At 52.9% G+C, this 23,842-nt stretch overlaps 1 protein-coding gene across 3 annotated transcripts in view; it reads left to right on the top strand.

The window, feature by feature from the left end:
• KIF13B (kinesin family member 13B) overlaps positions 1 to 23,842 on the top strand; it is a 146,948-nt gene that overhangs the window by 85,916 nt on the left and 37,190 nt on the right. For all 3 annotated transcript variants that reach the window (XM_056113989.1, XM_056113990.1, XM_056113988.1), the window contains exons 18-32: positions 204 to 366; positions 1,835 to 1,981; positions 2,726 to 2,875; positions 3,069 to 3,197; positions 7,244 to 7,411; positions 9,684 to 9,841; positions 10,921 to 11,053; positions 14,692 to 14,838; positions 15,420 to 15,449; positions 16,604 to 16,703; positions 17,706 to 17,832; positions 18,423 to 18,478; positions 19,329 to 19,453; positions 20,560 to 20,736; positions 23,268 to 23,360. In XM_056113989.1, the coding sequence (XP_055969964.1) occupies positions 204 to 366; positions 1,835 to 1,981; positions 2,726 to 2,875; positions 3,069 to 3,197; positions 7,244 to 7,411; positions 9,684 to 9,841; positions 10,921 to 11,053; positions 14,692 to 14,838; positions 15,420 to 15,449; positions 16,604 to 16,703; positions 17,706 to 17,832; positions 18,423 to 18,478; positions 19,329 to 19,453; positions 20,560 to 20,736; positions 23,268 to 23,360 (1,903 nt within the window). The remainder of the gene's footprint in view (positions 1 to 203; positions 367 to 1,834; positions 1,982 to 2,725; positions 2,876 to 3,068; positions 3,198 to 7,243; positions 7,412 to 9,683; positions 9,842 to 10,920; positions 11,054 to 14,691; positions 14,839 to 15,419; positions 15,450 to 16,603; positions 16,704 to 17,705; positions 17,833 to 18,422; positions 18,479 to 19,328; positions 19,454 to 20,559; positions 20,737 to 23,267; positions 23,361 to 23,842) is intronic.

Genomic DNA, 23,842 nt, shown 5'->3' with positions numbered 1-23,842 from the left:
TCGGAGCAGAGCCCTACCCCCCTCTAGGGGCTCCCAGACGCACAGGCGCCAGTGCTTGGAGTGGGGGCAGGTCCCTGCGCCTGCCTGGCCCATGGGCAGAGCAGTCCCGGGGCTCCCAGTTGGCACTGAGCTGCTACGTGTTCTGACATTCTGTGAGCTAATGGACCTCCTTCTTCACCCCGGCTCCTTTCTTACTGTTAAAGAGAAGCGACACTGAATAACAGCCTGATGCGGCTGAGGGAACAGATTGTCAAAGCCAATCTGTTGGTGAGAGAAGCGAGCTACATCGCAGAGGAACTGGATAAAAGAACAGAGTATAAAGTGACCCTGCAGATCCCTGCCTCCAGTCTCGATGCCAACTTGAAGGTGAGATTGGCGCCGCGGAGAAGCAGTGACCCAGTGGGATCAGCTACCCCGTGTCCCCAGGCTTCGACCCCCGTTTTGGTGCTCACCCTCCTCTTGCTAGGAGCACTCCCTTCCTTCCCTTTCCCTGCTGTGCAGGGCGGAGCCTTCTCCAGAAGTATCCTCAGCTCCCTTTCCTCACGCCCTTTCATCATCATCCTACAATCCTTCTGGACTTGATGTCCACCACAGGGGATGGTCCCTTAAGCCCCGCCCGAGTGCTCCTTGGATGTGGAGCCAGGATTAAGCCCTGAGCACAGCTGGTTGTTGCCCAAATACAAACCCAAAAAGAAGCGGGCATGGGAGAGTGACGTAGCTTCATTAAGAGATTCAGACTCTGCATCGGGACATAGGATTGACGTGAAATGGGTAAACGGGAGACTTTTCCACACTGCACGCTTGAAACAGTTTGTGCTTAGCGCCATATTAAGATCCTTAATTAAGGATCTTAATTAAGGCTACTCGTTCAAAATTATTTACTTCTGTATTTTTTATTTGGGGACCACACCCAGCTCAGTGCTTAGGGTTTGCTCCCAGTGGCACTAAGGGGAAACTTCAATTTGGGGACCACACCAAGTGGCGTGATCTGTGTGCTCCAGCCCTTAGAGCCAACTCTCTGGCCCATGTGGAGGGGACAGAGCAAAGCAAGCCTTGCTCAGGGACCCTCTGCCTCCTGGCCAGGAGGTTCCCTGCAGGGACCAGTGACATGGGTGGTGCTGTGACCTCCAGGCAGTAGCAAACGACAGTGGGTTTCAGACCCAGGTCCCTGCATTATGCCCCTGACCGCTGAGCCATCACCTGTCTTCTTATATCCAGTGACCACCCAGATTTGCATTTTAGTGTGACTTTCAGCGTGAATAAGCATTTGGTGTATTTACTCTTTGGTGTGGGCTGGAGTGATAGTACAGCAGTAGGGCATTTGCCTTGCACACAGCCAGCCTGGCCGATGCCTCCGCCCCACTCAGAGAGCCCGGCAAGCTACCGAGAGTATCTTACCCGCATGGCAGAGCCTGGCAAGCTACCCGTGATGTATTCGATATGCCAAACACAGTAACAATAAGTCTCAAAATGGAGACGTTACTGGGCCCGCTTGAGCAAATCGATGAACAGTGGGAGGACCCTTTGGTGTAAAGCTGTGATATCAACGTTGCAGGATCTCTGGGGCATTATGCATGAACAGGGGTGAGAAGAACATTTTTGGGTGTGACTGATAGCGTGTGTGTGTGTGTGCGCGTGCGCGCGCGCGTGTGCACGTGTGTGCACATGTGTGTGCGTGCATGTGCGTGTGTGTGCACGTGTGTTGTGCATGCATGTGCGTGTATGTGTATGTGGTGGTGTGGAATACCAGCGCCGATGGCCGTGATGACATCCCTCTGTGGCTTTCAGTTGTTCCTTCCCCTGCGGCGCTCAATTGCTCCTGATCTCTCCACAGCGAGGCTCTCTTCTGAGCGAACCTGCCATCCAGGTGAGAAGAAAAGGAAAAGGGAAGCAGATCTGGTCTCTGGAGAAACTGGACAACAGGCTGCTGGACATGAGAGACCTATACCAGGAGTGGAAAGAGTGTGAGGAAGATTCCCCGGTGAGTGGCTTGCCTGGCCGCCCATGCGAGGGCTAAGCCTGAGCTGCCCGCCTCGGGGAAGCCGGGTCATTTGTCCCTCGAAGAGTCTGTCGCTGGCCACTCCGTCCTTTAGCTCTCCCCTTGCCCCGTGCCCTGTGTCCTCTGACTTCCAGCACTGTCGGCAGCCATGCCGGCCGCTGGCTGTCCTGGTGGCTGCCCCCCTCGGGGACTGAGTTTACTCACAAGCCCGGGCCCTGGTGTCCCTCCTCCCACCATGTGTGGGTTCGCCTGGGCATTAGGGGTGCATGGCTAGGATGCCCTCAGAGCGTCTCTGAAAGGAGTGTCTCTGGAAGGAGTTTGACTCCATCGTTGCTGTGCTGGGCCTGTGCTCCGCAGGCCTAGTGCTTTCTCCCGAAGATCATCCGGGTGCTCGCACATCACGAAAACAGCAACAGCCAACAGAGAAGCCCTCCCGGGAGCAGCATGGCTGCTGGCTTGGGGGATGACAGGAGCGGGTAGGCCTGAAGCATGGAGCCAGTCTCCTCTCCCAGTCAGCAACCTTATGTCAGGCCATTCCCATGAAGACTAGGGAGTCAGCAAAGTGCCGATGCATAGCTAGACTTGCTCCCTTGAGGAGATGCTGAGTGGGATTGCGAAGAGCTGAGCAATGAGGCCCTAGAAGCCCCGATCGGGACAGCGGAGGTGCCCGGTGCGGGTGCTTGCTTCAAGGCCTTCCTGAAGCCGTGTCTTCAACCTCCTTTCCAGGTAACCCGGTCTTACTTCAAGCGCGCCGACCCTTTCTACGATGAGCAGGAAAACCACAGTCTCATCGGGGTGGCGAACGTCTTCCTCGAGTCCCTCTTCTACGATGTGAAGCTCCAGTACGCTGTTCCCATCATCAACCAGAAAGGGGAGGTTGGTTTCTGCTCCCGCCTGGGGTTCTGCGGAAAACCGCCCAGAAACGCTGGGCTGGGGACTGTGGGTGGCCGCTTCCACTCCTCAGGAAGCATCTCCACATTGCTAACGGGATGGGGCCATTAGCTCAGAGCTGACCCTCGAGGCAGGAAGGGCCCGCTTGGACGCGCACTGTGCTCCCCCATCGGTGCAGGTGGCGGGGCGGCTGCACGTGGAGGTGATGCGGATCAGTGGCGACATCGGGGAGAGAATCGCCGGAGGGGATGACATCGGGGAAAATGCCGGTGACAAGGAGGCCCCGGAGAACAAGCTTGTGTGCATGGTGAGTCCATTTCACTCCTGAGCCAAGGCAGAGTGACAGGCCGTGCGTGTCGTCAGCATTTAAGCCAAAGAGTAGGTTCCTTTTCTGAGTTTGAAAACACCTGTAGGAGAAACACTGAGGCTTGTAGGGCGGCTCTCCTGGGAACATCTCGCCACAGACTCAGACTACAGTGCTCAGGCCAGATTAATCTTTCCTAACCCTAGCAGGGTCCGAATCTAGTTATTACTTTTTGGATCATGACAGCATTTGTCCATGACCAAGCTCTTAACTTATAGTTAAGCATTATGGCACTTTGGCCAGGCCCATCTCCATGCCAGGGTAGCACGTAACTCGCCGCTTGCCCTGGGTCCGTCCAGTTCCTCTTCGGGACCTTACCTTGGGGATGCTAGGAAGTAAGGGCAACTGAGGCTTAGGCTGAGAGAACAGATGTCCAGGAGGAAAGTTATCATTCGGAGTCAATTAACTCCTATGTTAAGAAAGCATAGCATTAACTGTCTTCTTGTGCCCATACAAAAGGGACATTGCTCTGAGTTAACTATGCAAAGGGCTTAAGGAGAGGAGAAAAATAGTATTTACAAGTCAACGGAGTACAAAGAAAGAAATTACAAATAAACACAGAGGAATGGGAGCACTGTGATGGGAGTAACCCAGTAAACCTAAGCTCCCTGCGGCAAGGCAAGAAGGACAAACCAATGTTATCCAACAATCTGTCTCCAAAAGAACTTTCGTCCTGCTGAACATACAGCCGCTACTCTCCCCACTTTCCCTGGGGGTTCCGGCTAAGTCTCCACTTTGCTCTGTGCTGCTCTGCCCCAGGTCTGCATGCATTCCTGTTGGTCTTCTCTAGAGAAGCCCCAGCTTCCTCCTGGGCAGACCCCTGATGGAGACTGGTCCAGCCCTGGACCTCTTCCTGAGCCCCTGCACCGAGCCCCCTGCAGTGCCTAGACGCCCACACGTTCTGACCACGTGCTTCCTCCACGGGCTTCTGCTACCGCTGTTCCACCCAGCACCACCCTCAAGCCCCCCCTTCTCTCCCCCGGACACCATTCACACGCTGTGCGTTAGCGGTCAGCGTGGCTAGTGCAGGAGCAGACCCGGCTCCTGCCCGAGGAGGTGACCGGAGCAGTTTTGATGTCAGTGGACCCCATGGGTGGCTCATGTGGAGTGGGGAGGAGAAAGATAGTCACTTTCTCCCGATCCCCCTGTGCCACCCAGGCCCCAGGGTTACTGAGTTCTTGTCTCACTCGCAGAAAGGAATTTCAGGAGTAAACAAGCAGTGAAGCAAAACAGATTTTATTTGGAGGTTTTGAAGGTGTGGAGGGGAAGAGATGGGGTGGGGGAGAGAAAGACGGTGGGGGAAGGGAGAGAGAGAGAGAGAGAGAGAGAGAGAGAGAGAGAGAGAGAGAAATGCATTCAAGATAGAACACAGGCTTCTCCAAGGGTGGAGAGAGCCCCTACACACATCCCAGCATTAGACACAAAAGCATGAAAGTACACATCTCAAGAGGGGAGATGGGAGCAACACATGTACTCTGACACCACACGTGCTCGGCCACATGGGCACAAGCAGCATATGTGTGCCCTTCCTTTGTTCAAGGTGGCCATGATAGAGTTTCTCCAACCTGTCCCCATGTGGGCTTCTAGCTAGATCAAAGTCTATTGCTAAGGAGGTTACCAGGGAGGTTGGGAGTGGTGACGGTCTTTGAAATTCCTTTCCTGGCCTTTTGTTCCTGCTGGAGCTTCTCTGAGTCTGTTGCTGGTGCCAAGTGAGGGTCTTACCAGGCCTTAGTTCCTGTTTTTCCTGTTTTCTGCAGGACTGGCTTTTGCCATTGCCTTGGGAGGGGGGCCTTCCCTATCTACCTGCCTACATCAGTTTCAGATTAGGTGGAGACACAGGCGTCCATGTGACTAAAGTCTTTACAAGCTGCAGGCTCTGGAAGCCTCAGGTCGCCCTGCTTTCTGTTGGTGTCGCAGATAGTTAGGAAGCTCAGAGGGACTCTCACTTTAGTTTGAGGTGGGGAAGATACGGTATCGGGCAGGCAGGATCTTCATTGCATTGATTTCAGAATGTTTCCTTTGGGGGCTGTAGGATTGTCCAAGACGTAGGCGTGATGCTCCATCATGGCCTGCCTGGAAGGTGGCGGCGTTTTAAATGGAAGTCTGAGAGCCTGTGACAGTCTTTCCTGTCAGCCAATGAACATGCTGTTCAATTCAGAATCCAGTGCGGAGGGCTGGAGCGATAGGACAGTGGGGAGGCGCTTACCGTGGACGTGGCTGACGGTGTTTGATCCCGACACCGCATATGGTCCCTGGAGCCGACCAGGAGTGAACTCCAGGGCACAGAGCCAGGAGGAAGCCCTGAACTTTTCCAGGGTGGCTCCCTCACCAAAGCAGAAAGAAAGAAGAAAAGAAAATACAGTTTGGATAGGAAAGGCAGGGTAAATGCACATTTCTGCCTCTGTTTTCTAATTTTCAAAATAATGAATTTTCCCTACTCAACACACTCATGCTGTGACCCATGGTATTATTGCCTCTCTCAGCCCCCAAAGTGGCCACTAACGACCCCCCCCCCCCACACACACACACACCTCCACAGTGGAATGATGGGGAGTTGGGGAAGAAAGTGGATTTCCAGGGGGCACTGAGTGATTATTTTCCCAGGAAGGAGCTGGTGCCCCAAAGCAGCCTGGGAGCCCCTGGTCTGTCGGGAAGCTCGCAACGACTCCCTTTTCTTCAGCCCAGCCTAACCTCCATTCCTCACTGCTTCCTGCCATCTGCTTCCCCCGCACAGGTCCTGCTCCGGGGAAAATGGGCTTTAGAAACTCTGTCCTGAGCCTGGAATAACCATTTGTGTCACAGAGGAGGGGACGGGGCCCAGAGGAGTAGTGCGATGGATCGGGTGCTACCTTGTGCATGGACATGCTGGGTTCAGTTCCCAGCACCCCTTAACCCACAAGGAGAGGTCCTTTAGCACAGAGCCAGGACTGTGCCCCGAGCACCGCCAGATGTGGCCCCCAAACAAACAAACTTTGAAACAACAACAAAAAGGAGGGAACAAATACAGGATATTGACAAGAAACCAAGTATTGGTGGGAAACCAAAGAAACGGAGCCGTTGACACTGGCTCAGTCCCTGCGCTGTGCAAGGCCCCCTGAGCTCAGAGCCAGGAAGAAGTTGTAGGCGTGGCCCCCAATCCAAACCTTATCTCCTTCCCTCCCCCCACCCATCCCCCGCCCCATGGGGTCTCCTGAGCCCATGAGGCTGGCTGGGTTTGCTTGTTGTGAGGATAATGCTCTTGTGATTGGCGTATTAGTGTTTTCAGTTACATTAAAATTAGTCTATGGACGGACGAACCCTCCCCTGACTCTGTGGCCAGAGCTGCAGAGCTGAAGTCTGGGCTCTTGCGACACCTTGTGGCCAGTGAGTGTTTCACATCAAAGCTCCCAGAGAGGGAAAGAGCTCAAGTTCCAGACAGTTCCCACAGGGACATAGAGAAAACTAGGCCGAAAACGAAGATCCAAGGGATTTTGTTGAAAAACAGAAAAAAAAGTAGTGGCATAGATTTAAAAAGAAACTATGGGACCCATACACAGTGGAGTATTCCTCGGCCACAAGGGAAGGTGAATCCTGAAAGTCGTGGCTCCCGGGAGCTACCTGGCGAGTGTGGTGCCGAGTGAGTTAGTCAGAGGGACAGAGACCCAACAGATGGTCTCTCAGATGCGGGGCAGAAAGAAACATGATGGCGACCCTTCACTTAGCATTTGAAAAAACCCACATTTGTCTTAGATTCTTTCGACGCAGAACAGGCTCTTCCTGGCCACAGAGTCCGCCTTGCACACAGTCCTCGGCGTCCTCCATTCTGTTCTCCCCTTTAGCCCGGACACGTTCTGTTACACTCCTGGCATGGCACCTATCACTTTTCCACCATTTTTTTTTTTTTAAATTATACAACCATACCCAAGTTTGTCGTTGGGTGGTATTGATGTCGGAGAACTTTGGCAGGGCAGTCCTCAGGCCTCTCTGAACAGTGCCCTTCTCTTCCTCAGGTGAAGATCCTGCAGGCCACGGGGCTGCCCCAGCACCTGTCCCACTTTGTGTTCTGCAAGTACAGCTTCTGGGACCACGAGCCAGTCATCGTGGCACCGGAGGTGGACACGTCCTCCTCACCTGTCAGCAAGGAGCCCCAGTGCATGGTGGTCTTCGACCACTGCAGTGTAAGTTCTCCAGGACAAAGCTGATGGGCCTCACTGCAGCATCGCTGGGTGCTTGGGTCTTGCTGTATGTCGTGAGTCAGAGCTTCCTGGGTGGAGGAGGGGTGAGGCGGGGGCGGGGGGTGGTTGCCAAACTTCGAAGTGTCGCTAAGTTTCACTCATCCGTGGGCAGAAGCTGGCATGTGTGCATGCATATATGTGCACGCACTCATCTCCAAAACTTTGTATTAAATTCCCGGGAAACCTTCACCTAGGGAAGCGAAGGAACTAGAGGTATGGAGAAAGTGGAGAGAAAGTCCAGGCAAAACTGGCTTGATTGAGGACCCAGTGCTCTACCCAGCATCCCTGTGGTTCTTTGGCTGCTCTTCACCATGGTGCTCTTGAGGGGAGGGGGCTCGCGTTAGCTCAGATAAGTCAGGCTGCCCATGGCCAGTCACCGGTGGAGGTGGGGGGCAGCTTGCTCCCGCATCTTTAGTTGCAGTGCCTGTTGGGGGGTCACACACTTCAGCTGGTATGCGCGCGCACATGCGCGCGCGCGCACACACACACACACACACACACACACACACACACACAGCCCTGGTGGGGCCCCAGAGTGCCAGGCCTCACACAGTAGAGTAGCTGGTGCACCTGGGGTCACACGCAAGGCCTCGGTGTGACAGAGAAGCTTTCAGCCATGGAGCCACCCCCAGGTGCGCCAAGAGATGTGTCTTCTTAGAAATATGTCTTGGTGCTAGATAGCAAGAGAAAAAAAAAGCTGGGAGTGAGAGAGATAGTATAGTAGGCAAGGTGCCTGCCTTGCACATGGCCAACTCAGATTCCATCCCTGGCACCCCACATGGTTCCCCCCCAAGCACTTCTAGGAGTGATCCCTGAGTGCAGAGCCGGGAGTTAGTCCTGCCAGCAGTGAGGTGTGGCCCCAAAGCAGGAAGGAAGGAAGGACATGAGAGAAACACACACACACACACACACACACACAGAAAGAGAGAGAGAGAAGAAGAAAACGTGTGACCGCAAAAAGCAAACCATTTGAAGCCTAATACTAATTATTCTGAGGTGCTGTTTTTGGCAGGGAGCATGCTCAGTGATGCTCAGGGGTCACTCCTGGCTCTGCACTAGGGATCACTCCTGGCAGCACTTGGAAGGCCACTGGAATTGTGGGGATCAAAACTGGGTCAGCTGCATGCCAGGCCAGTGCCCTCCCTGCCATATTCTTGCTCTGCCTCCAGCTGTGTTCTATCTATCGTAGAAAGATAGATAAGTTGGGATAACTTAAAAGAATTTTCTTGTACCAATGAGTTTTCTATAATTAGAGGTAGGCAGCTTCCTAAATCCTGGGGGAAATCATCTCTCCATCACGTTGCCGCTGCCTGGAGAGGTGGCTGTCATGGCGCGTGTCTCACATCTGGGAGGCCTTGGGCTCGGAAAACCTCGAAACACTGAGAACTTTGCTAGCAAGGTGTCTTAGGTGCTTGTTATGAATCTAATGCAGCTACTTTTTAATATTTAATTTTAAATATCCCCCCCTTACCAACATCCCGTTTTATTATCATGAAGCTCTGAACAACCTCACCAGTTAGTCTTCTTGTAGAAATAAAACCTGAGGCTGTGAGCCCGTCACCGTGCGGGCCAATGACTGGTGTGTTTCCCCAGGAGCAGTGGTGACGTGGTCTGCAGTGACCACGATAAGTTAGCTGCGCCCCTGTGGGACATGAGGAAACTAAGCATGAAGGAACAAAGAGAACAGGGTCAGGTGACCGCAAGACCCTGAGCATCAGGGCCCCTCCCCCCCAGGAAGTGCCATGGCAGAGGAGGGAGAGGGGGAGCCAGAGGCTGAGGGACAGGGACGAAGGCAGCGGGTGCCTGGTGGCGAGAGTGATGCGGCCACATGCATGAGAAAAGGTGTGCAGGGTTCCCTGAGGCAGACACATGCTCAGATCCCAGTGCTGCCTCGGCCCGGAGGGAAAGGGCCTGTGAGAGGTGGCCACCCGGGGAGCAGGCAGACTCGCCAGCCTTGCCTGGACATTGCCCACCAGGGGGAGAGCACGCTGGTCCTCCACCATGGGCTTCGGCGGTGAGGAGGGCTCAGCTGGTCTGAGGCAGGAACCGGAGGCCGCCGGGGGACTCTCTGATCCCGGAGGGGCCAGTTGGGTTCCACAACTACCCCTCTGTCTCATCACCTTCCCGCTGCCCTGGCTGCCGAGGGTGTCTGCAATCGGGACTCGGCTCCCCTGAGGGCCTGACGGAGCCTCTTCCTCTGACAATCCCCTGCCAGGAGTTTTCCGTCCACCTCACCGAGGACTTTGTGGAGCACCTCTCCGAGGGCGCCCTGGCCATCGAGGTGTACGGCCACAAGATGAACGACCCTCGGAGGAACCCAGCCCTGTGGGACCTGGGGATCATCCAGGCCAAGACGCGGAGCCTGCGGGACAGGTAGGTGGGCTTCCTCTGGGGGTCCCGCCGCGTCATAAGTGGACTTGGAAGAGTGACAGAAGGGAGTCTCCAAGCCCGGGTGTTTAAGTGGACTAGGGGACTATGAGTCACCACAGGTCAGTCAGCTGTAGGAGCCAGGGTCATGAACCACTCTCAACTCAGCGTTACTTACCTTTGTCTTTACCCCAGAGTCCTGTTTTGGTTTGCTTTTGTTGGGGGGCCATGTGTGGCAGTGCTCAGGAGCTACTCCCGACTTTGTGCTTCGGGGATCCACCCATGCTGGGGCTTGACCCCGGGGCTGCATGCAAACTGTGTGTCCTAGCCCTTGAGCTACCCCTGGCCCTCAAGTCCCGGTGAAGTGGCTTCAGTGACGGAAGGAGTCAGGTGCGTTGGTTGACCAGAACTCAGAACAGCTCTGAAGGAAATGACAAAGAAGGTGTTCTGTGCTTTCAACCGAACAACAGAAGAGAGCCAGATCTTATTTCCTGTTTGGCATTTAGGGAGTTTTAGCACATACTAAGTCAGGCATCGAGAATTGTGCTTCTCCTAGAGACCTGAGCAGGGCGCTTGTCTTGTCACTGGGGCGATAGCACTATCTCTGTTTCCCTCTGCATGCCTGAGTACAGTGGTTTGCACTAGGCTTGTAATTATCATACTCTTGGGATGACATAAAGGAGTCTTTCTACTCTGTTATCACGTCTGTTCAACTTTACTTTCAAGTGGACTTGCCAGCATTTGGTGCATGTCACCAACTGAGCTATGGATCCTTCTGTTTGGGAGGGGATGTGTGGAGACTCGGGCTACCTCTGGCAGTGCTCAGGGTCTATCCTTGCTGGCTCTGTGCTCAGGGCTCACTGATGGTGACTGGGGGACCGTGCAAAAAAATCGAGCTAGGCTTGGCCCCATAGAACGCAGGTACCCCAGCCTCTGCACATCACTCTGGCCCCTGAGCCACAGAACGTTGCCCTGAGTCATTCTGTCTGGAGGTCAGTGTTGTTGATTCACGCTCGCAGCACCCACAACACCTGCATTATTGAATAGAAGTTTATGATTCTCCAAAACCTATAACTGTTTCCTAGATGGAGTGAAGTCACCAGGAAAGTAGAATTCTGGGTTCAGATCTTGGAGCAGAATGAGAATGGGGAATATTGTCCCGTCGAAGTGATTGCTGCAAAGGATGTGCCAACAGGAGGAATCTTCCAGCTTCGGCAGGTAACAGACTGCATGCTGTCATTCTGGACGTTAGCTTTAAATTACTCAGCCCCGCAAGACTTCATATTGGATGTCTTTTAGCAGAAATGTCAGTAATAATGAGACCTAGACTGGACGCAACTCTTTCTTGTATTAAAATGGTCTTCTGTTGTATATATATTTTCTTTCATTTGTCAAAAATTTTACCTAGAATATTTTAAAACCAGTTTCCATTGAATTTAAATTAAAAAAAGCTAGGCACTAAAGCACAGCTTGTGTTGGGAATGTAGGTCAGTGGTAGAGCAGTCACTTTGAATATTTGAAGTTGGGTATCGGTAACAACAGCCAAGAAAGCAATGCCAAGTGAGAACCGAATTGTAGCGTGTCTTGCAGAACCAGTGGGCACGTTGGAAGATGAGAGGGACAAGGTAGGGGCAGAACTGATGTGCCCTGGCCAGGCTGGATCCCTCTCAGTGGCCTGTGTGTGGTCGAGATGGGGCTCAGAGCATCTTAGCGGCCTTGTGGGAGATTGTAAACCAAGGCCCTTGCTTAGCTCGTGGAGATGAGAAGGTTTTTCCTTGTGGTTCTGTGTGGTCACCAACAGGGTGCCCGAATCGAGGTCAGTTCAGATGCGTTTGGACCTCACCCCAGAGTTAGCATTAGGCTCCTTAGGTTTGGGGGCTCAGGTTTAAGTCAGATGCTGTCCTAGAATGATCCAGGGAACCTGCATGGATAAGCCCCTTTCTGTCCTTTTGTGTGCTGTCAGGAATGCGGCCAGACCTCGCCAGCTAGCCCCCAAGCGAGGGCAAGGTGGTGGGCTGGGGACCTTCCTGTCCTCTCGGGCTGACCCCTCCCAGCTCCGCCATGCATTGAGCTGCATCTTCTGTGAGTTTGTGGGCGACCCCCTATGTCTGTGCAGTTGATGATACCTTGGCCGTTGCGGCTTCTTTCACTCACGCTCCAACCCTGCTCCTCCTCTGAGGGTCTGGGTAGTCCCCACTAGCCCTGTCCTGGCCTGATGCCGCAGAGGGGCCTGCGACTCAGAGTTGCAGGAGCACCCACCACCTTTACCACGTGGGGAATCCAAGTTTCAGCTCTGTGCTATGGCTGAGAACGGAGAGCAAATCTCTTCCTGAATCCCTGTGAAGGGGTTCAAGAAATGCAGCTGGGCAAGGTGGCAGAAACCTGTGCCATAAAAGTGTGTGTGTGTGGGGGGGGGTGGTCACAACGGGGCCCGGATTGTGATCCGGAAGGTGTCTGCCGGCTAGAGAGAATATCTGGGGAGAATTCACAGGGTGAGGGGGGTTGCCAGAGAGTCTTTGAAGGCGCACTTTGCAATAATTCAACATTTACTAGAATACTGTATCCCAGCTTGCTTCCATGCTTTGAGACAATAGTAAAATACTGAGGTACTTCTAGAAAATGAAGGTTAAAAGTGATTCCAAGTGATTGCCAAATATAGGCAAAGGCTCATGGAAAAGTCTGCTGAGAGATTTGAGTTCCTGAATGTTCTAGGAAGAAGAGGGTGATTCACACTCATACTCTCACCCAGCAAATGGGTTTTAGCAAATTCACTCATAGATAGGAAGGAATTTGACGTTAACGTGCCTGTTATAGCATGAGGTATATACAGCGCATCAAATTTTGAGGGTGCGAAGAATATCTTTTTCTGACCATCTGTTAGAACTATATATACCTTCTCGGAGTGCCTTAGAAATTCATCTCTTTGGGGGCAAGGCCAGGTAATTTTCTGTAGCTTGGTGTAAATAGGATATCAAAGTATGACCCTTGCTAAGTAGAAGTGTTCAAGGTGGTGTGGGGTTTATCAGGCAAGACTTTTTTGAATGGTGAGCATTTTGACCTGGCTGCTGATAGAATTATGTGAAGGCTGAAAAGATTTTTTAAAAAACAAATTAAGGAGCAAGAAGAAAGGTGTAGTGGAAATAGTCTGGGTAGAAGGCACTGCAAGGAGGAGGGGCTGTAACTAAGGAAATCTTCCCCTGAGGGCCTGGACACATTTAGGTTTAGTATGTTTCAATCTGGGAACCTCTTGCCCTCCAAGAAAGTAGGAGAGGAAACTGACTAGGCTAATCAAAATGGCGGTTTTGTAGTTAAAAATGGTTGAATAGCAGCCGTTCTAAGAAGTTCAGCCTAATAGCCTGAGGTGTCGAGAGGACCTCCGGGGAGCACTCCTACTCTCAGATCTCCCTCCTCTCACCTTGAGCCCTCACCCAGAAGGGGTGCGCCTCTGGCAAGGTGAACAAAACGAGGCAGTTCAGTGCGAAAACTCCTTTGGATTTGTTTTTTCCTTTTCGGCTTTTTATGTCACAACCAGCAATGCTCAGGGGTTCCTCCTGGCTCTGCACTCGGGAATTACCCCTGGAAGTTTTGGGGGGACCATATGGGATGCTGCGGATCGAACCTGGTTCAGCCATGTGTCCTATTGCTGGCCGCTGACCTGTTGCCCCAGTCCCTCCTTTGGATGTTTAAGACGTGCTCTGAGCTATTCTTTCCACAAGCTATGTGAGACACAGTCCATGGAAAACAAATATTCAAAGGACATCTGTAACCCCCCTCCCCTTCAAATCTAGCTTGATAGGATTGATCTCTGCCAGAATTGATTTTTCCTGACTGATAATGCAAATCTGAGGCATTAAAATCTGGCAGAAGAACTGGTTTGAAATTGTGTTTTCACATTCCAGTTTTCAGATTCTCCTTTATGTTCCTTAAATGTAGAGGCCAACTTTGAAATAATTAATTTGAAAATACTGGGAATTTTCTTTCAAAAAAATTTTCATTATAAATATACAAAGTCACAATTTTACTTTAAAACATGCTAAAGTTGGACCAACATCTCTGATTCTAGTTTGGCTAAAAATGACTTTGGGAGCATTAGGCCAGTGAACCCAGGTTAGTTTTAATTAATTTTTATTCCTAATCTGTCTTTTTCTTTTTAAGTATATCATGTTATGTTTACAGAGTGTGATAATCTCTCGACATAAATGTGTCATTCTTTTTTGACAGTAATTTTAATGACTGACATTCCATTATGCATGCCATAATTTAAGCAGTTATTAACACTATATGGGCTGGAGCGATAGCACAGGGGGTAGGGTGTTTGCCTTGCACACAGCCGACCCGGGTTCAATTCCTACGCCCCTCTCGAAGAGCCTGGCAAGCTACTGAGAATATCCCAACCACACGGCAGAGCCTGGCAAGCTACCCCTGACGTATTCAATATGCTAAAAACAGTAACAATAAGTCTCACAATTTCTTGCGAGACTTTACTGGTGCCTGCTTGAGCAAATTGATGAACAACGGGAAGACAGTGCTATTAATATTATATATTTAATTTCCATCCAAAATAGAAATTGTGCTTAGCATTGCTCTGAGATTTACGTGAATCTCTCTACATAATCATTTACTTATACAGCCTTCGATAATCATTTACTTATACAGCCTTCGAAAGTTGGACTGTCGTACCATGTGGAGATAAATCCCCCTCCCGAGAGCTTTTCCAGTTGCTTTTCCCACCAGCAGCGACTGAACGACTTGTCTGCTAGCCTGTGGCCACGGCAGTCGCCTTGGCCCGGTGAGGGTGCTGCTCCCACAGAAGTCTGCCGGCAGGGGGCGCCCTAAACCCGCTTGTCTCTCTACAGGGCCAGTCGCGGAGGGTCCAGGTGGCCGTGCGCTCCGTGCAGGAGTCTGGCACGCTCCCGCTGATGGAGGAGTGCGTGCTGTCCGTGGGCATCGGCTGCGTCCGAGTCCGGCCCCTCCGGGCCCCCCGGGCCCATGAGCCCTTCCACGTGAGTGTCTCAGCCTGCTTGGGTCCGAGGGAAGGCCCCAGCCCAACCGGGGGGCAAGTTCTGGAACCGCTGCCCCTTCACAGCCCCCTGACTGTCGTTTCGCCGGTCCGTGGCAGGCTGAGGGTTAAGTGGCTCAGCCTCCCCGTGATTGCCCTCCTCAGAGCCCCTGCCAGCCTGGGAAGACGGTGCCAGCAGGGGTTTGATTTCCCCTGGGGAGTGGGATGTGAGCCCAGCGGGGAGAGCATTGTACGGGCTCCTGAAAAGGTCAGAGGAGTCTCTCAGAAAAGCTCAAGATTTGACTCCAGTTTTCTGCACACCACAAAATCAAGACTGAGGGCCGGGCGGTGGGGGCAGGGAGACAGGCGAGGAAACGTTCTGTTCTTCAGTAAGAAAACACAAGGCACAGAGAAGGAGCCCGTTGCTCTGCTCAGCCTCCCTCTCGGATCAAGAACCAGTTGTAGGTCCACAGCAGAGCACGCACCTTAGTGCCTTACCTGTGCGAAGCGTCTGGGCTTCTCCCCACTCCCACTCCCGCGTGCTTGGATTCTGTGTAATCCGTGTTTTTTTTTTTCTCTTTTCAGGAGGAAGAGGAGGACATGGACAGCTACCAGGTAACTAAGTGCCGGTCAGCGTTATCAAATAAGATTGATTCAAGTGTCCAGTGAGTCTGGCCAAACCAATGCTGAATAAAGACATTTCATTTAATGTGGCTTCTCCCCAAACACAACAGAAGCACACACTGAGTGTTCCAGACTCTAAAGTCAGAGATGGTCTGTGTGTAGATCACCCACCCCCCCTTCCCAGAGCTGGGGCTCCCCCTCTGGGACCCCTGGGAGAGTCAGTCTGTCTCTCCTGCTGAGCCTAGCATCCTGCAGGTTTGGAATTGGTCTGTCCCCCCACCCCTCCCACCGCTCCCTCCTCCTTTCTGATCCCCTGCAAGATTTCCTGTCTGTAAAGTTTGATCTAGTTAGTCTCATTAGTCATTGTTTGGGGCCATCGGGCTCTTTGGATCCCGATTATGTCATCCAGTGTAGTCACTCTCCTGGTTTGGCACCGTTCTAATTTAATAGAAACGTCTGCCCTCCCGCAAGTCCTTGATTAAAAGGAGTGTATCAGATAGGGCTGAACTGCCCTGTGACACCATGGCGGAGCCTTACTTCAGGCTGACGTTATTCCATTAATCACTGTTCTTTGGATGGGATCTCTCAGCCATTTGGGGTTTTATTCAAGTCGACCCATTGCACATTTCTCTGTCTTGTCCACAAGAATGTCAGGAGCCATTTGGTTAAGTGCCTTGGTGAGATCCAGGCGCACGCTCTCTCTAGCTGGCATTCCACCGAGCAACCCGGCTGGTAACTTCGTTATGGAGGAAGTGAGGTCACACGGGCACCCAGTCAAGTGCTGAGAGGAGTCTGTAGTCTGCGACCCCCGCCCGCCAGTCTCCGGGGGAGAAGCAGGTGTTTACCTGCTCCTGGAGGCCAGTGACACTGTGATTTTCATCCAGCAAAGTGACCCACAGAGCAGCTCAGTCCCGAGCGCGTGGCCTTATGCCGCCAAGCCACAGCTGTCCAGGCATGGGTACCAGCACCGAAGAGCATCATTCCTCAGTGCCGTCCAGCGCCACGAGGCGCCAGACTGAGCTCCAGGCAGCGGGGAAGACCTTAGGACCTTACGTTTGGGCCATGGGGGAGGCAGCTGAGGTGGAGCTTGTGTTTGGGATGTAGGGGTCGGTGTTGCATTTGCTGCCATTTCCACTGTCTTTTAGGATCGAGATTTAGAGAGGCTTCGGAGAAAGTGGCTGAACGCGTTAACAAAACGCCAGGAGTACCTCGACGAGCAGCTGCAGAAGCTGGTCAGCAAACATGGTAGGAGAAGTGAGGGGCGCGTCCCCCTCATCCTCTGCCGTCAGGTTGTCCTGCCAGCAGTGAGGATAACAGGAGTCTACGAGAGGGTCTCGCGGGCCCAGTGCTCACGAGTACTGGGGTGGCTCCCTAGTACCTCCCCATCTCTGATTTCCGCCGGTCCAGAGTTCAGCCTGGGGAGGCTACCCCAGCGGTACACAACTGACAGTGCTCCAGGAGCGAGTGGTGCAGGGGAATGAGCTCCCCCTGCCAACTCTTCCGGAACACTGATCCAGCAGTGATTGGCTGGGAGCTGTGCGAGCCCACCCCTCCCCCAGCACAGGGCAAACCCAGTGGGCAGCGAAGACCCAGGCACACCAAGAGCACCAGCAGAGGTGCTGGGGGGTGACCTGGTGCTGCTACCCTGCACCCCAATCTTTCTGGCTTCCCATCTATTTCCCGCTGTGAATTTTATAATCACTGATCCAGGGAGGCATTTCTTGAGAGTCCTCATCCACTAGCTCCTGTCCACACAGACCAGTGTGTGAGCTGCCTGCCCACGGTCTTCATCTTTCCCTCTGGAGAGCGTGGGGTGCTAGAGATGGCGCCCCAGGACCTCTCGTGCTATGTGAGCACCCCAGCTTTTAAAGCTGTCTCCCAAGGCTGGAGTAATAGTACAGCAGGGAGGGTGTTTTCCTTGTTCGCGACTGACCCAAGTTCCATCCCCGGCATCCCATATGGTCCCCCAAGCACCGCCAGGAGTAATTCCTGAGCAACGAGTAACCCCTGAGCATCGCTGGGTATGACCCCCCCTCAAAAAAAAAGAAAAAACAAAAAAGGCAGAGCCAAGGAAATAAGCTAGCCCCAAGCTGCTAGAACCCACTTGATTTTCACCCACTCTCTGAACATTCCAAGTCAAAAGAGAAAACAAAACAAGCTGTTACACACACACACACACACACACACACACACCCTCCCCGCCAGCCTCTCAGACTCTGTCTCTGGTATTCCCTCCTGACGTTCTAGATAAATCCGAGGATGATGCGGACCGGGAGGCGCAGCTTCTGGAGATGAGGCTGACACTGACGGAGGAGAGGAACGCCGTCATGGTGCCCTCAGCTGGCAGCGGGATCCCGGGGGCCCCCGCGGAATGGTGGGTGTGTGGGGGCAGCCTGATCTCCACCAGAGTTGGGGGAGATTTGACACAGCCCCCAGGGAAACAGGGTGTGAATTGGCTGAAGTGTTCAATTATTTTCATAAGTTGGAACCACTGTGGCCTAAAACCATATTTTATCAAATAATTGTTATTGGCCCAAGTAATTAAGATTTCTGAGAATCTAAATCAATATTTAGTACCGCCGCACTTAGCATCAGGAAAGCGCCCATGTTAATCACTTGGGTCATTCCCTTCAGGCCCATTTGGTCATCACGAAACTGCCTGTCCAGGGGTTTTGGTTTCGGTGCTGACTTGAACTGTCAGCAGATGTCCTGGGCCACTTGGGAGAAATGGAAAGCAGGAATTGAAGCTCCACTGGCCCCAGGGCGGGTGCTTCTTTGAGATCCCAAGTTTAAACAAGGGCACGTGAGAATGTCCTGTCAGGCAGCACCCTGGTGTCCTGTGGGAATCCCACCGAGGGCTCCAGGAGAGGCCAGCAGATGGTGTCTGGGGGGTGGGCTCTGGAAGCCTGTCCCCCAGGCTTGGGAGAGGTCTGCTCTGAGGTGCCTTCGTCCCTCACATTGTAGGACCCCGGTGCCTGGCATGGAGACGCACATCCCAGTCATCTTCCTGGACTTAAACGGTAAGCGGTAAGCGCAGAGGTGCTTTCCAAAGGGTCACCCCAGGTGCCAAGTGCCCCAGTGACATGGGCTTCTCCCTTGCCTGGCTCCAGGGTGGTGCTGAGGGAGCTCCAGAGAGCTTCCTTGTGCAACACACACGAATGCTGTGCGAGAACCTTCTCTGGGCCCCCGCAGCGGGTCTGTCTCCTGGGCACATGGCCTCATCCTTCACTCTGCTCCCGGGATGGTGGCAGGGTGCCTGCCTCCCCAACATCTCAGGGTGGCAGCTGCCTCCCGGGGACTTGCCAACGGCAGTGTCCTGCAGCCTGTTTGCTTAGCCCCGCTTCATGAGCTCACTTCTGCCAGCTTTTTTTCCTGCTGGTACTCCCTTCCGTGCTCCTGTTTGTAATAGGGGTTTCGGTGGGTTTTTTTTTTTTTCTGGTTGGGCCTAACTGCCCAGAGAGGGCAGCGCAGCCTTGAAGTCCCTGTGTGGCCAATTGATTCTTATACTGAACACACTGATCACAAGGATTATTATTGCTTTTTGTTCTTTGGTGTGCTAAAAAGGAGGGGATTTGGGTGTGAGTCCTTGCTGACATTTGAGGGCTGACCTTGGGTGACCTCTGGGATAGCTTGGCTTTCATATAAAGTAAGGCCTAAGGTAAAAGATTGGATCCGTTCATTTTTGCGGCACTTCCTGTCTCTAACATCTGCGAACGGTTTAATGGTCATCATCCGAGGCATGTAAGATTTCAGCACCAAAAACAAATGAAATTGGAGGCAGAAGAATTGAGATCCTGGGCATATTGACATTTAGTGGGTGGCGATGACCCTGGCCCTGCTCGGTACTTACCAGCACTTCCTCGCTCTCAGCTGATGATTTCAGCTCCCAGGATAACCTCGATGACCCGGAAGCTGGAGGGTGGGACGCGACCCTCACCGGGGAAGAAGAGGACGAGTTCTTTGAGCTGCAGATTGTGAAGGAGCTGGACGGAGAGGTAAGTCCTGCCCAGTCGTGTCTCCCTGACTTCTTAACACAGTGCTGGCTTCTATGCTTCCGTGTCTCACACAGGACCAACAGGAGGCTCTCTCACAGTTCCTGGCCTTTGCTCTGACGTTTGGGCGTTTAAGGCCAGGGTGTAAGCTTTGGTTTCAAGAAGTGAAATTAGGTGTGACACCTTCGAAGATGCCTTCCTTAGGGGTGTTCCTGACGGTGGTGCAGAAGTGAGGTCTAAAGTGAGGAATCCGGGGCTGGAGCGATAGCACAGCAAGTAGGGCGTTTGCCTTGCACGCAGCCAACATGGCCGACCCGAGTTCGATTCCTCTGCCCCTCTCAGAGAGCCCGGCAAGCTACTGAGAGTATCCCGCCCGCATGGCAAAGCCTGGCAAGCTCCCCGTGACGTATTCGATATGCCAAACACAGTAACAACAAAGTCTCACAATGGAGACATTACTGGGCCCGCTCGAGAAAATCGATGAACAACGGGAGGACAGTGACAGTGACAGTGAATAATCATAATAATAGCCCGGCAAGCTACCGAGAGTATTCGATATGCCAAACACAGTAACAACAAAGTCTCCAATGGAGACGTTACTGGGCCCGCTCGAGCAAATCGACGATCAACGGGAGGGCCTTTACTTTACTTTTAATAAAATCAAATGAGGAATCCACAGACAGGCCCGAGCTCCTAACCTGGCAGCTTGCTGGGGCTCTGGGCTAGAGGGAGGCAGCCTCGGCACCCCTCACTGAAGCCACAGCCCCTGCTCTTTCCTCCTCTTGATTAATGCCACAAAAAAATTAATTCTGTGTGTGTCTGTGCTATGAGCAAGGCAGGAAAAGCGACAGAATGTTTGCAGCAGATGAAAGATCGACATCCGCTACACGGAATCTGCCACTTTTCTCTGTGCTGGGAGGGCCTTTGACAAAATGGGAGAGCCACCAGCCGGCTGGGAGCATTCCGTTCCTACCGTCTTGGGCCCAAGGAAGCACCCTCCCCCCGCAGCCTCCGGAAGGGTCATGGGGCAGACCAGAGTGTGCCCGGCGCGGGTTCCCCAGGGGTGCCCGGGGAAGAGCAGGCGTTCATGTCCTCTGTCCTGTCCACAGGCGAAGGTGGAGGCATCGTGGGACTCGGCGGTGCACGGCTGCCCGCAGCTCAGTAGAGGGACACCGGCCGACGAGCGCGTGTTCCTCATTGTGCGGGTGACAGTGCAGCTGAGCCACCCGGCCAACATGCAGTTGGTGCTGCGCAAACGCATCTGCGTCCACGTTCACGGCCGGCAGGTGAGGCTGCAGCCAGGGGCAGGGTGGTGGCCGGACAGCAGCCAGGAGCCCTGGGGTGCTCTGGCCTGTAGCCACTCCCCAGGCCTGAACTCTGCGGCCTTGACCTCCTCCCGGGTGGTGTTGGTTTCAAATTGAGGTGACATGGGCTGACAAAGTCGTACTTTGGGGGAAAAGCACATTCGCCCCACGCCACAGCCCTCCCGCGTGGAAACTCGGCCTGCAGGCAGCGTGCAGCTCTGCCCCCCACAGCCATACGACCCGGAAACTAGCAGCAGCAGGGCTTCCCCCAAGACATCAGAGGGCTGCGCCGAATCTCCCTGACTCTGCATGCTCTGGGTACCACCAGCTGTGTTGGTGGTGATTGTTGGTCTGGGGTCCCCCAGAACTCCGAGCCTTACTGCCAGGCTGTGGCGCTGGTGCCGTTCCCTTCACTGCCTCCTGTGTCAGCTCGTGAGTTTGGAGAGCGACTCTGCCAGGCTTTGGGGTAAAAAACACGCAGTAAAAAACACTTTGGAGTGAAAACCAAGCTCATGGGCTGCGGGGCAGGTGTGAGCCCGGCCATCTCGCTGTTGTGGCAGGGACACGCACATCAGTCTCCCAGGCCAGTGGGCAGAGGATACGAGCAAATGCCATGGAGGGGACGGGAGGGGTGGGCAGATGTAGCCAGACGGGGTGCCCCAGGTGGCCACGGGCAAGGTGTAGATCTGTGGAGGGAGAGTGAGGGCTGGCTTCATGAGGCCGGCGTCGGGTGCCGCAACCCTCGCCTTCCCCTGACCCGCCCCGACTCACTTCTCTGAGGCCTTCTCAATTTACCGACTAAAACAGGATAGAGAAAAATAAATCTTTCCATTGTAAAAGAGCACAGTCATGGCTGGCAGAGTCCTAGATGTAATCTCCACCCCTAAAAATTAATCTTTAGTTCCAAATGTCACACCGATATCAATCTTGGAAATGAAGACCGGCGTTAATGCTGGTGGGATTGCAGCTCCGCGGCTTGGTGATCTGACATCAATAAAACCCAGGCCGGCGGGCTAACGCCTAACGGTTTTGCCGCCTATGCCTCTCTCGCCTTCCCTGCCTCACCTTCGCAGAGGCTGAGGAAGGGTGGGGACACAGGTGCTGGGGGTGGGGGAAGTATGTCCGGGCTTTAGGTTCTAGGGCTGGCTCTGGGCTGTGGTGTTTCCACTGCCAGCCCCGCACACCCCTGACGGGCAGGAGGCATCCTGGGGGTCACCGGGTCTCCTCCGGGGTTTCATTTTGATTTTATTCATATTTTCATGGTTGGTGCAGGAGGTGGCTGCACTTGGCTGCATCCATCCCCGCTGGCTGGAATGATCAGTGGTGGTTTAGGGGTTTCCCTCCCACTTCCCGGGAGTTCATTCCTGCAGCCTGGACAAACTCGGATCTGAAGACAATCAGAGTCACCTGCACAAATAGGAAACAAGCACCCTAGCTTCGCTGACACCCCCCCCCCCCCCCCCCGCAGTTGCTGCTGGGCCAGAGTGATCTGCAAATAGCTCGGTGTCCACGGCTGAAGGGGAGAGCTCAGAGGGATTAAAAAAATAGAAACGGTCTTTGTATTCGGAGAGGCTAAAATCTTTTTACAAATGAACTGAAGGTCGGAGAATGGAGAAGAAATCATTTTTTAAGCAGGTCTGGGATTATGGAATTCTAAGACCAGACGACTTGATTTTTCTCCACTCTTTGGGGAATTTTGCATATGTCGGATACTCCTTTTGCATGGAGAAAAGGTTCCGCGTGAGATTAATAGTCCCCCTCCTTATCTTTATTCGCCGATCGTCTTCCGCCCTCGCCCTGCTCTCTCTGGCCTCTGCAGGCCACTGAGTCGTAGCAGCGTCTTCAAATGAGTCATCTATGCATTGATTCAACAGTTCAGTTCCTAACCGTGCAGAGCGCGCCGTCAGCATAAACAATGACCAGGCGCTCTTAAATCATCCTTCATAACGATCCTGCTTTGGTCGAGAATTTAATGCCTGAACTTGTCAATATTCATGGTACAAGATGTCCATCGTGCTGCGAGAGAGAGAGAGAGAGAGAGAGAGAGAGAGAGAGAGAGAGAGAGAGAGAAGGAGAGGGAGAGGGAGGGAGGGAGGGAGGGAGAGAGAGAGAGAGAGAGAGAGAGAGAGAACAAAAAAAGAGAAGAGTCCTCACTGTCCCTGCCTGCCCACTGTCAGGTCATTTGAGTGTAGAGAGTCAGCAGACGGTTGCTGGGTCAATGCTGGGCGTCAGTTTCTGACTGACCAGCTCAGCCTGCCTCTGTGCTCGCCACGTGTGAACCCAGCCAGGGCCCTGATGCACGGCACACACCCGGCACATCAGTTTTGTGCACCTTAGATGGGTGGAGGAACCCACCTTCATGGTGTGGCTTCTAGCTTGCTGATACTGGAAATTGGTGCTGGTTATTTTTGGTTCGAGCAAATGCCATTTTCTTTATGCTGTTTCCCTGTTAATGTAAACTTTTTTTTTTTTTTGAGGTGGGAAACCGTGTCTTCTATTTTGTTTTTCTCTAGGGTTTTGCTCAAAGTATCCTAAAAAAGATGTCTCATCGAAGTTCTATTCCTGGCTGCGGAGTGACTTTTGAAATTGTCTCCAATATTCCAGAGGTAAAGGATCATATGAAACTTGAATTCGCTTAAAATAAACAGGTAAAAAGAGCCAACTCTCTCATAACTCACTCACCTCAAGAAACACATATTCTATGAGAAAGCATATTGAGAGAAATAGTATCTCTGTGTTTGTAGAGGAATTTCCTAATCTTAACTCAATTCAGAGTACAATGTCCTTGTGACTGGGAAGGTTCTGGTTTTCACTGTTTTATTAGAGGACAGATTTTTGAGGAAAAGCAACACCAACACCTTCTCATTCATAAAAGATGGAAGAGCCCAGGCCATTGTCCCCAACTTCCTTTTCTTTTTTTTTTTTTATTGGCCTCCCCTGCACTGTCCTTCCCTTTCCCTTGTCTTCTCCAAAAGGGATTTTTTTTTGTTTTGCTTTTTTTTGGAGAGTCACACCTGGTGATGCTCAGGGGTTACTCCTGGCTCTGCACTCGGGAATCACTGCTGGTGGTGATTGTGGGATCATATGG

The sequence above is a fragment of the Sorex fumeus genome, unplaced genomic scaffold (assembly GCF_029834395.1).
Source record: "Sorex fumeus unplaced genomic scaffold, SorFum_2.1 ptg000024l, whole genome shotgun sequence".
Lineage (NCBI taxonomy): Eukaryota > Metazoa > Chordata > Mammalia > Eulipotyphla > Soricidae > Sorex > Sorex fumeus.
The sequence above is the reverse complement of the archived record's forward strand: the minus strand, read 5'-3'. Positions and strand labels throughout refer to the sequence as shown.